This window comes from Prunus dulcis, chromosome 2, assembly GCF_902201215.1.
Source record: "Prunus dulcis chromosome 2, ALMONDv2, whole genome shotgun sequence".
NCBI classification, from domain to species: Eukaryota; Viridiplantae; Streptophyta; class Magnoliopsida; order Rosales; family Rosaceae; genus Prunus; species Prunus dulcis.
In genome coordinates this window covers 4,450,834-4,462,009 of record NC_047651.1, presented here as the reverse complement: position 1 = coordinate 4,462,009, position 11,176 = coordinate 4,450,834, and the positions used below count along the sequence as shown (strand labels likewise).

The following is an 11,176-nucleotide window of genomic DNA, read 5'->3' as shown; positions in this document are numbered from 1 at the left end:
AAAAAAATGTTCCCTCGTTTTCTTACGCGACGGTTCATTGTTTCGTCGCGCTAAGTTTTCTTTTGAGACGAAAACGCTCGCCGCGCAAAATTTTTTTACCGCCATAATACGCGCCAATTTTCTGTCCATCTTTGCGCGACGAATAATGGGTATTGTCGCGCAATGATGTCATGAGCGACGTTCTTTGTCGTCGCGCAAGATTTTGGCGCCATAACATGGACTTTGCCACTTTTGTGCGACGAAATATATTTACGTCGCGCATAGCCTCTTTCCCGCGACGAAATTATTTGTCGCGCTAGTTTTCTGTTCCTCTGCGCGACGGAGTATTTTTTTCGTCGCAAAAGTGCTCCTTGCGCGACGAAATTTTATTCGTCGCGCAAAATTCCGTCGCGCAAATAGTAAATCGTAGTAGTGATTTCTCATATTCGGTAATCCTGGGAAAGTAACAAGGAAATACTACTTTATTTTCTTTCACATGTGTCAAGTATAAATTATGCTACATACATTTAAGTTTCCTTGTAGTTGTCAAACATGTAAGAATGAAAATATATTTTTTTTAAAACTACACCCATGCCTTTTGAACTTTAATCTGTGTCTTACTTGGGTGCTTAAGAAAATACCTTCTAAAGTTGTTTTAAAAAATCACCCTCATTGCTAATGGGTCTAGCTCAGTGGAAAAAGACATCGACTTGCAAACCAGAGGTCTCAGGTTCGAACTCTCATGGTATCTTGAAAACATTTTTAGTTCAAAGAAGAAAACTTCAGGAAAAGTAATCAATTAACATGACCACCATAACGATACTCAATGACTATAATAACTATATTATGAGATCTCCATAACTATAATAACTATATTATGCTACATCCATATAAGTTTCCTTCTTGTTATTTATATAATAACTATAAATACAAAATAGGAAAGTAGCACTTTTATATTAATTGATTCACAAATAATTAAACTTAAAGCAGAGCCATATATGCATGCATATCTTAGAGGCTACCACAGTCATAGCGGGTGTGGCCGTGTGAGTCACTGAAAAGGACGGCCAAGAGGATAATGCATATGAATTTAACAAACTGCGATGAAGCATCAAGCATTTTCCCAATCAGGTACATCTGCAGAGACAGTCTCAGAACTCGCATCTTACGTTCTTTCAGGTATTCATCAAATGCTTTCTCCACCTGCATTTTAGTTCCTCTTGCGTTTCGATGGATTTGAGTCGTTCGAGCCAAGCACCGGGCAAGAACAATTGCATCTTCCAGACAAGCTGAACCTCCTTGTGCAAGAAATGGACCCATTGCATGCATGGCATCTCCTGCTAGGGTCACCGTCCCTTTGCGAAACCGTCTTCGTAATATGTCCCATGGTGCGTGGTATCTCAAGTACTCTGTGAGATGCAAAGAATCCAGCTCGCAATTCTTTGCCATCTCTATGATGCTTGTAGGGAAGCCCTCCACTGAGTCCACTGCCAAGTTCCGGATCAGTTTCTGGCTCTTGGAGGCCATGGAATCTGTTCATAATTAAAGAGGAAGAAGGATAAGAGGGAAACAAAAATTAATCAAAATTTTCCTATGTTAAAAGTTCACGTAATAATATAAACAAACAGATTATGATGCTCCTAATTTTATTTTTCCTGTTGACCTTATCGCAAAAAGGACTTTGTTTTTCAGACTACATTAGTGAATCATTTTCTTTTTGTTGACTATGGAATATTCTAAATTACTGTAATGTACGCGAAATGAGGATCGAACTCGGATATAGTTAATTTCTGCAAAATAATGTGGTTAGTGTGGCCTAAAATATGATCCCTTTAGTATTATTTTAGGTATAAGTTACGGTATAACATTGAACAAAATAATATATAATATTTACACCTTGACAAAATTACCTTGACAAGTATATTTCCGAGTGATGAACCAATAAACTAGGTTTTTGGTCATTGGCAGCTGTCCCACCTGAGTATCATTTTTTTTGGTTAATCTGAACTGAGAGCCGAGTTCATGCCCATTTGGATAACTCGTGAAGCCTCTTATCACACTGATGGTGAAAATTTTCTCAGCCTTCACCCCCATCATATTTGATATGGGAGAGTTCACTCCGTCGCATCCAATCACAACCTGCCACCAGATATTTGAGGACATAATTTTTCTTGCATTGTTGCAAAGCATAGTTAGTAAAATATGGGATAGGTGTATTATTTGGAATTTCGAAGGAAAAAAAATACGTTGAAAAATTCGGCCATTATTTAGTATTTTAATATCATTTATTAAATTTTTAAATGTATATAATCTTTTAATCAATAATATGTGAAAAATATGTGAATTTTATCGATATTATTTACAAATTTATAAAAAAGAATGTAAAAAATACATACGTAGTATAATATGAGTATTGTACCTTGGCGTTCAAAAGTCTTCCACCTTGAAGTTGAAGAACAGGAGAAGAAGTTATGGGATCCAACTTAATAGAAAGCACTTCACACCCCAAATGAAGAGTGTTACGTGGCAAACTATTTGCCAAAATATCAACGAGATCAGTCCTTCTTAAACATCTCAATTCTTCTTTCCTGTAAAACATTGAGTTCATAATTTGTGTAACCATTTTTTTGGGGAAAACCATTGTCATGCTCAATTTATTTTTTGTTCAAATTGGATGACAATTTCATCATATCTAAGGTCACCAATACTTATTTAACAACATTTTTACGTTCTCTTGCATGAAATTTGAACTCATAATCTACTTTGACACAATGAATACTAAATGCCATTAGATCAAATGATTGTCAATTTTGGGAAGAGTAGTTAGTCTCTGTTAAATGGTAGATGGAGCCCTTTGTAGACTTCCAACGGAATCTTTCGGGGTTTAAAGGTATCTCTCCCACAATGGGAGGCTCTATTCTATATATACATGCAGTCTATATTTGGGAATCTAAATTTTTCTATATTGTAATTTGGTTGAAATACTTTTTTGTTTTGTAAACTTATTATGTGTTAGTTTTCTTATGAACATTTCAACAATTGGACAAGATTCCCTTCCTAACTTTGCCCCAAAAAAAGTAAACAAAATCTTAAGAACTTACCCAACAGGCATTTCTTTAAGCTCGTCATTATTGAGTGAGTGAAATTGTCCCCTGAAAATAAAAAAATAAATATTAAATCATATAGAATAGTTTATCTGTTATAAAAGTATAAGTATGACATTAAATTATTAACGTTGTGGATCGTACACAAAAATGAGAAAGGCAAACTGTAAAATTAAAAAATTAAAAAAAAACTACATTACTAGGGTGGGGAAGAGAGAGGGGGAGAGATTTACGAGAGTATAGGAATAGCAGTTTCTCTAAGGTGAGAGGCAACACCAAGTTGATCAAGTGCACGCCAGCCGTTTGGATGCACGATGATAGCTGCCCCTGTAGCTCGCAATGTGTTTGATCTTTCCAGGACAACGCTTCTAATGCCCTTTCTGCCAATCAAATTAATTTTCAAATTAACACCGTTAATTATAAACATCAAAATCATCTAATCCTTCACTTTATAAAATAAAATAACATCTAGTTTCTCCACCTCCCTCATCACTCATGCTAGTTGCAAGGGCTTAAAACTCAATCATCATTTGCAAACAACGTAACTTCCAGCTAAATTTGTATTATCTCAACCGAACATCTTCTGTACCATTTCTCTAATAAAGCAAAATTCATTTGTAATAAAATATACATCAAAAGGATCTAGTATATATACGAATAATATTCTTTTGAGAATTGGAAAAAAAAATCTTTTATGGTAATTAGTTTTTGAGAATTGAAAACGATCTAATATATAAACCCTTATCATTAACCCAGAAATTAGTTTTGATGATGAAACCAGCGAAGTGTTAGGAAAAAAAGAAGAAGAATAAGGTGGTGTAAGCGTAAACCTGTGAAGAGCAAGGGCAGTGGCAAGGCCGCATATCCCACCACCCACGATTACAATATTCTCTTTCGTATCACCAATCTCCATATCTTGCCTTCTATCTTCTATATATTTTCTGTTTTTCTTTTTTTTTGATTTAATCCTTTGGCTTTCTTTAGCAGCCCATGATTCATGTATGAATTTTTCTTGTGTTTGTCATTTATACATTCACCACCCGTATTCCTATCCGTACAAATAGACTGGTAGAAAAATAGTTGAGCATTCATAATGGCTACCTCAGGCTCCTAGCTAGGGCTGCGGTTTTGAGTATTCATTTAATAATTCGCAGCAGAAAAACCACTAGCCAGCATTCTTTGTATGTGGTTCATACAATTCGGCTAAGTTTATGAGCCACAAAAGTTGTATGTTTGAGTTTTGCATACAATCTTTCTTTCTTTATCTTAGGATGTGATTCACGGCGCGGCACACCCTTTTGTAGAAAGCCACTTGCAAAATGAGTCACGGTATTATAGCTTCTTGGGGACAACTGACAGAAAACCACTCGAAATTGCTTCTTTAAGTAAAAGACCATCTATTCAACTGCATTCCTCATGCGACAAAATGCTAGCCACGCATTCTTTTGCATCAATCTCTAGAATGATCCGATTATATCCCATGTTAAGAGAGTATTTTTGCTCAACACTTTAACTTAATGTGTAGCATCGCCATCCTTCTCAAAATTTGACACATGTTAATAGGTGTAACTATAGTTAACTCTTTGATTTTTGATGATATTATTATGAGAGAGAAAAATTACAATATTTTAAATAAAATTTAAAACTAAAAACTAATTATTAAAGAAAACAAAAAAAAACCATAAACAGACACCATAGCACCCCTCCCACCCAACCAACCGACCTCGTCAACCACCCCAGCGGCAACCCCCTCCCCTGCCAGAAACACATCATTTGATGTGTATTCAATGATTTTTTCTCTCTGCAAAAAGGGATATGAAATAATAATTGTGTGGATAGAGTATATTAAAATATTAATGCTATGTTGTTTTTGTTAATATAAGTTGTTTATTATCTTATCAATCATCATGTTCTTTATTTTTTAGTTAAAATTTAGCTAAAAATATATAAAAGTTATTTTAGGAGTTCTCTATAAATTTTTTTACTCCAATTATATTCTCTAATTTATGGAGTCATAAATGGTATAACTCTTTTTCAATTGGTCAATCTCTATTAAGAAATAATATAAAAAATAGTTAGCATTAATTAAAAGATTAAAATACTCATAAAATAAAGTAGCATTAAATTTTAGGAATTAGTAGAAGTCCCTTCTTTCTCCTAAGAGTTAGGAGCTCGTAGAAGTCTCCTTATTTTAGGAGGCGGATCGGGAGCATGGTTGAAGTTGTATTTTTTCAATTCTTCCCTAAAATTTGTTTAAGGATGTGATTTAGGGAGTCCATTGTGGATGCTCTAAGACCTTGTATTTGACACGTTAGTGTCTGACTTTTTTTTAGGAGAAGCGCGTATACAGCAATGTACCTAATGAATAGGTGTCCGACCAAGGCATTGGAAAACAAAACCCCATTCGAAGCATGCAGTCGGAAGAAAGCCATTCATGAACCATTTTAAGGTATTTAATCTATCTGCTTTGCCCAAGTTCCAAAATAATTGAGAAACAAACTAGATGAATCTAGTTAAAGTGCATATTGTTTGGTTATAGCTCACAATCAAAAGGGTTATAGACTTTACAATTTGAAGAGAGAAAAATTAATCATTTGTAGAGATGTTCATCAAAATGGAGAAATCCAGACAGCTCATGTGCAAACAAAACATCAAGTTGCTGATATTTTCACTAAGCAGCTGCATGCACCCTTGTTCCAATCCCATCTTGGCAAGTTGGGTGTAATAAACATTCACACTCCAACTTGAGGGGGAGTGTTAAAGGAAAGAAATTGGTCAATTATTGTAATTAGCACAATCCCAGTAATTAGCTAAGATTGAGTCCATCACAGCTATTGTGATTGACTTACTTAGAATGGATTTCCTATTTACTTAGAATAGCATTTGCAATCTGTATAAAGCTTGTACATTACAGTCTCATTGATATCAATACAAACTACAGAATTCTATATTCTTTCACAAACATATGGATCTACACCTCTTAGTTCAACTCCGAGAAGAACGAGGAGTTTGAATGACTTGTATGCAAGTTGCAACTTTTGTGTTTGAACTGGAAAGCTTTGAAGCAGCAATCCAAGAGGAAGTTTGGAAGAATGAAATCGAAGAAGAAACTAATGTGATTGAAAAGAATGAGACATGGGAACTTGTTGATAGCCTAAAGACAAAGATGTCATAGGTGTGAAGTGGATCTTCAAGACAAAGTTCAATCTTGAATTTTTTATTTTGGTCGGAATCAAAGATATTCATGAAAACGCCATAAACTTGACAAACAGATTACACAGAGAAGCAAAAAGATGCAAACAAACAAAAATAGATTCTGGAAAATTTCTGTCTAGACCTAACATAGATTTAGCGTTCAGAAATTTTTTTGGTAGAATTTTGGAAGATGTTGGTAAAAAGCAAGGAGAAGCAACTCAAATTATGTGTGATAGCAAGTCTTCCATTGCTGTGGCAAAGAATCATGTTTTCCAATCAAAGCATATTGCACTCAAGCATCACTTCATCCGAGAGGCGGTGGAGGAAAATGTGATTGAGGTCTAGTATTGCAAAAATAAAGATCAAATGGTTGACATCTTCACCAAAACTTAACGAAATGATAAATTTCACTATCTTAGAGAGATCTTGGGAGTTCAACAACTAAGCATTAAGAGGTAGTGTTAAAATATTAATGCTATGTTTTTTTTTATTAATATAAGTTGTTTATTACATTTTTGGGTTGTAAGGCCTTATATTTGCCACGTTAATAGCTGACTTTGTGTGTTGTTTAGCCTTAAATGGGGCTCAACTTCCTTCGGCTCTAGTATGTAGAGTCCAAGTGCAAAAAGGCATCCTCAATGAAAGACATTTGGGCTCCGTTTGGTTTGCATAAATAGATTTAATGGGGAATAATTTTCCATGTCTTTCTCAAGGAATGAGAAATGAAAGATTCATTTCTCATGTTCGGTAATCTTGGTTAAGTAATAAAGAAATACTACTTTATTTTCTTTCACATGTTTGGTTTGTGTAGGAATGTAAACAAATTTTGTTTAATTTTCCAATTATCCCATATGAAATCAAATAAAAATAGAATGCATTTAATGCTATATTGTACTTCTACATTGTTAATGGGGGACAAAATGATCACGAAATTTGAGTATTTAATGTTGGTTCATTTTCCCAAATTTTCTCATGAAACAAAACCCAAGGGGGGAGGAGGGCTTCACTTCCTCCTTACTTTCTCATGTGCCAGGCAACAATTTTCTATGCCTGGACTTACCAAAGATGGGAAAGCAATTATTTTCACATTCCTAAGCCTCCTTTTTTATGAACCAAATAGGGCCTTGAGGCTCTATATAATAAAGGTTGGCCGAGCTTGACCTAAATTTGTGGACTCGGTTAGAGCCCATACAGCCCCAATGAGCACAACATTTTGAGAAGTTGCAGCCTACATCACCATGGAGGACCAACCAGCCTACAAGCTGGGCCTTGTACTTGTACCAACAGTCCAGGATTGAATTAAATTAAAAAGATGTTTTGTTTAACAACAACCAAATAAGGCTTTGTTTAATGTGTTTATGAACCTTTTTGTTTTTACTTTTTTATTTGTTATTTCGTTTTTTTTTTTTCTTTTTTATGGTTTGATGTTTCCTTCTCTCTCTCAAATTTTTTTTATTTTTTTATTTTTGCTTTCAATTATTATAATTTTCCTTTAAAATTACCACTTCAATTTTTCTATGTTTCTTTTAATTATTTTCAATATAAACCTGGAACTTCTTTTATCACTAGGACTTTATATTTAATTATTTTACTTTCAAAGTTTGTTTTTATAATATTTTCCAAATTTGGATTATTTTTTTATAGAAATGTTCATATAAAAAAACTAGCATAACATAAACATATATTAAAACAAAATATGTTAACAACAACAAAAATTAATGCGTAAAACAAATTACATCATATAAAATACCTATAGAGCCCCAGATATAGAATCCCCCATTGTGGAAAATAGGCACGTATCTACATAATGGATGTTTGGGCTGCAACCCATACGATTTATTTATTTATTTATTTTAATATTGAGTCATTCTACAGTGAGGGCCTTAGATAATGTCCTATTTCTTAACCGTTGAATCAAAATAACCAATTTGATTCAATGGCTAACTAATTTGATCCAACGATTAGGAAATAAGACCTCATCTAAAGACCTTAAATAAGACCCTCACTATAGAATTCTTGTTATAATACCATGCGGTCTTTCATGGAAAAAAAAAAAAAAAAAAAAGAAGCATGTAGGTAGCCCAACCCAAATTTGAAAGCAGTCATGAGCCCACCCATGTTGTCTGTGTTCCACACATAGAGCATGATACCTGGTCTTTTTCGAGTCAGAGTCTCGTCACTCGTGAGAGAAGCAGAGCAAGCCTTGCCCCAGCTTCCCCTAGAGAACCAAATTAATTTAGTGATTAGAAGTAAGAGGGATTTTTGAATTTGGGGATTTTTAACCTTATGTATTAGAGATTTTGCTCCATTTTTAGCATTTGTTCAAATTGGAAGCTTGTTTGAATGTATGGGCTATCTTCTATTGTGTATGAATAAATTTTAAAAAATATGAAACCCTTATTGTTTAACTAGTACTAGATATTGTTTCACATTATAGTTGCTTACATGTTTTATACATCATTCATATGCTATATTTTATAATGTCATTTCATCTTCTAAATTCTAAGAGAACAAGATAAAGGAAAAGTTTCTTGGTGACTGTATGATACTTCACATTGAAAAATATTTTATTGATAATATCAATAATAAATAATTAGTGATTTTAAATCTTTTGAAGTCTTGAAGGGTGCAAACTTAAATAGTTTTATTTTGCATTTACACTGCATATTTATTTATTGTTGTCTTTGTTTACTAGTTTCTATCTTATGTACTAGATACATTTTAAGGGGTACGACTCATTATGTTCTCTCCTAATTAGATGTATTATTATTTTTTGTTATTAATTAAATTTACTCGTGCCGTCGAGTTTGATTGTAAAGTAAATCTAGCCCAATTCATTTTGAGCCATAGTCCTTCGGCTACCCATATCTTGCTAGCAAGGGTCGAAGTGTGTTGATAATAGAGCCGGGCGGCCAGCCAGACGCAACCATTGGGTGACTTTATTGTAAAATCAATTATTCAATCTAATTTGTATTTCACCTCTAACTTGTAATCTTGTCAATTGATGTCAACAACATCAGCAAAGGTCCCACACGAAATAAATACACTCCTCCGGACGCATACCTAATATCTCCTTTTCAACATGATCACCAAATCTGCACACTCAATATCATACCACCAACGTTGGTGCATAAAATTAAATTGAATTGGATAATTCACAAGATATTTAAAATGTATTGAAATAAGAAATGAAGATAAAGATGAAGGGTTTTTCATTAAACGAATCAATCCTACGTGTAGTCCATGTTCCTACTTTTTTTGGTCAATGCATGCTGCGTTATTGTTGCGGCAATGCTTGCCATACCACACGTGCCTCTATGTTTCACGGCATGTCGACGCTACCGTCCACAAACAGTCAATATCCAGAAAAAGGCCCCATGGTCCATACGCACGTTACAGGCACCCAACCACCAAGGCGATTCCTTTGATGAACAATATGGTCCCACATGTACGTAGGGCAGGGCGTATGCAAACGTGGCTTTCTAGATATCAATTCGAGATAATTACATGTTTTACCACATTTCATTTTCCTCTCCATAATTTTTCTTGATTTGGTATACGTGTGGATCCTTGTACGTGGTTAATTTTTAAAATTAATAAGTTTCACTATCAAGAAATACCATAAATCCACGTCAAAATATGATAGGTGTCTCGTATCAGTTATGTTATTTATTTATTTATTATTTTGACAGACATGAGTTTGCCTCATCATTTCGTACAACCTCAACATTCTATATATATATATATTACCTTTTGAGTCCTTTGGATTTCTAGAGCAATAAAGAAATCTTGGTGGTGAGGCTTATCTTCAACGTGATGAGTAAAGTGGAGGATAAGGAGGAAGAGGAGTGGGTTGTTTGGTTTGGAGGCTAAGGATGAATACTGAATTGTCAAAAACTTTTTCTGAACAACTTGTTAGGTCCCCATCATGTGATCAAATTTAATAAAAAATAAATCTTCACCTAGACAACTTGTCAGGTCCCCACCATGTGATCAATTTTGACAGAAAAATAAATCTTCGCCTAAACAACTTACGTTCACACCATGTGACCAATGTTGACAGAAAAGAAAACAAATTTGATGTCTGAGACCACTGCTACACATTCATAAAAGTTTGTACACTCTAAAATTTAGCAATGTAATTCAAGTGCGATTCTGAGTACAAATTCAAAGACTATTTCTACAATTTGCTCTTTCATTTTTTTCTTAGCAACTTAAGGGCTCGTTTGGTACGTTGGACTGTACTAACTAATTTCTATCGAATAGTATTAATTTGCTGCCTGTTTATCCATAATATTGTAAGACGTTTGGTGTTGTTCCAGATAAATAATGTAACTAAGTTATATTGTATTTGGTGCTGTTCCAGATAACATCGGATCAGATTATTTTTTTACAAAAAATTCTTTGATAATTTAAGTGGAAATATAGACAATATAATTTTCATATGTATAATTAAGGGAAAAAAAAGGGAATATATTGAAGCCCAAAAAAAGCTGGCAAGAAGAGAATCAACAGCCAACAGTTGCAACATGGAAATAACTAGAAAACAAACCAACAAAGCACCAAAAGTAGGAAAAAAAAAATTCAGCAAGAAAAACATAGCTGCATGTATTGTTCTAATCATTGACTTGGGATGATAATTTGATTATTGAGTTGGATACCTAGGGAAGATGAAATACTTAAAGGAAAAAAAAACAAGAAAACCTCAGCATATCATGTATTGAGTTGGATACACAGCTGCATGTATCGTTCCAATACAGCAAGAAAAAAAAAGGTCAAAAAGGAAAAACTCATAATCTAATTTCCACAAAATTTAATAAAAGAGGAAATATATAAAGAAAGAGAAGATGAAGAAAGAAGAAGAAAGAATAAGCATATTGGGGGGGGGGGGGGGGGGG

General features: G+C 34.0%; 1 protein-coding gene across 1 annotated transcript; it reads right to left on the bottom strand.

The window, feature by feature from the left end:
- Window positions 1-837: 837 nt before the first annotated feature.
- Window positions 838-4,099, bottom strand: LOC117619281 (monooxygenase 1-like). Its single transcript, XM_034349196.1, has 6 exons — window positions 3,914-4,099; window positions 3,317-3,463; window positions 3,081-3,131; window positions 2,399-2,567; window positions 1,890-2,118; window positions 838-1,511 (listed from the first exon to the last, which is right to left on the bottom strand). Exons 1-6 carry the CDS (start codon window positions 3,994-3,996, stop codon window positions 991-993), a joined length of 1,200 nt encoding a protein of 399 aa, XP_034205087.1. The 5' UTR covers window positions 3,997-4,099; the 3' UTR covers window positions 838-990.
- Between the last annotated feature and the right edge of the window lie 7,077 nt (window positions 4,100-11,176).

Coding starts and splice junctions, on each gene's coding strand:
- LOC117619281 (XM_034349196.1), bottom strand. CDS start 3,996: ATGGAGATTGGTGATACGAAAGAGAATATTGTAATCGTGGGTGGTGGG. Junction 2,568..3,080: donor CTTAAAGAAATGCCTGTTGG/GTAAGTTCTTAA, acceptor AATGTTTTACAG/GAAAGAAGAATTGAGATGTT. Junction 1,512..1,889: donor TCGGAAATATACTTGTCAAG/GTAATTTTGTCA, acceptor AATTATGAACAG/ATTCCATGGCCTCCAAGAGC.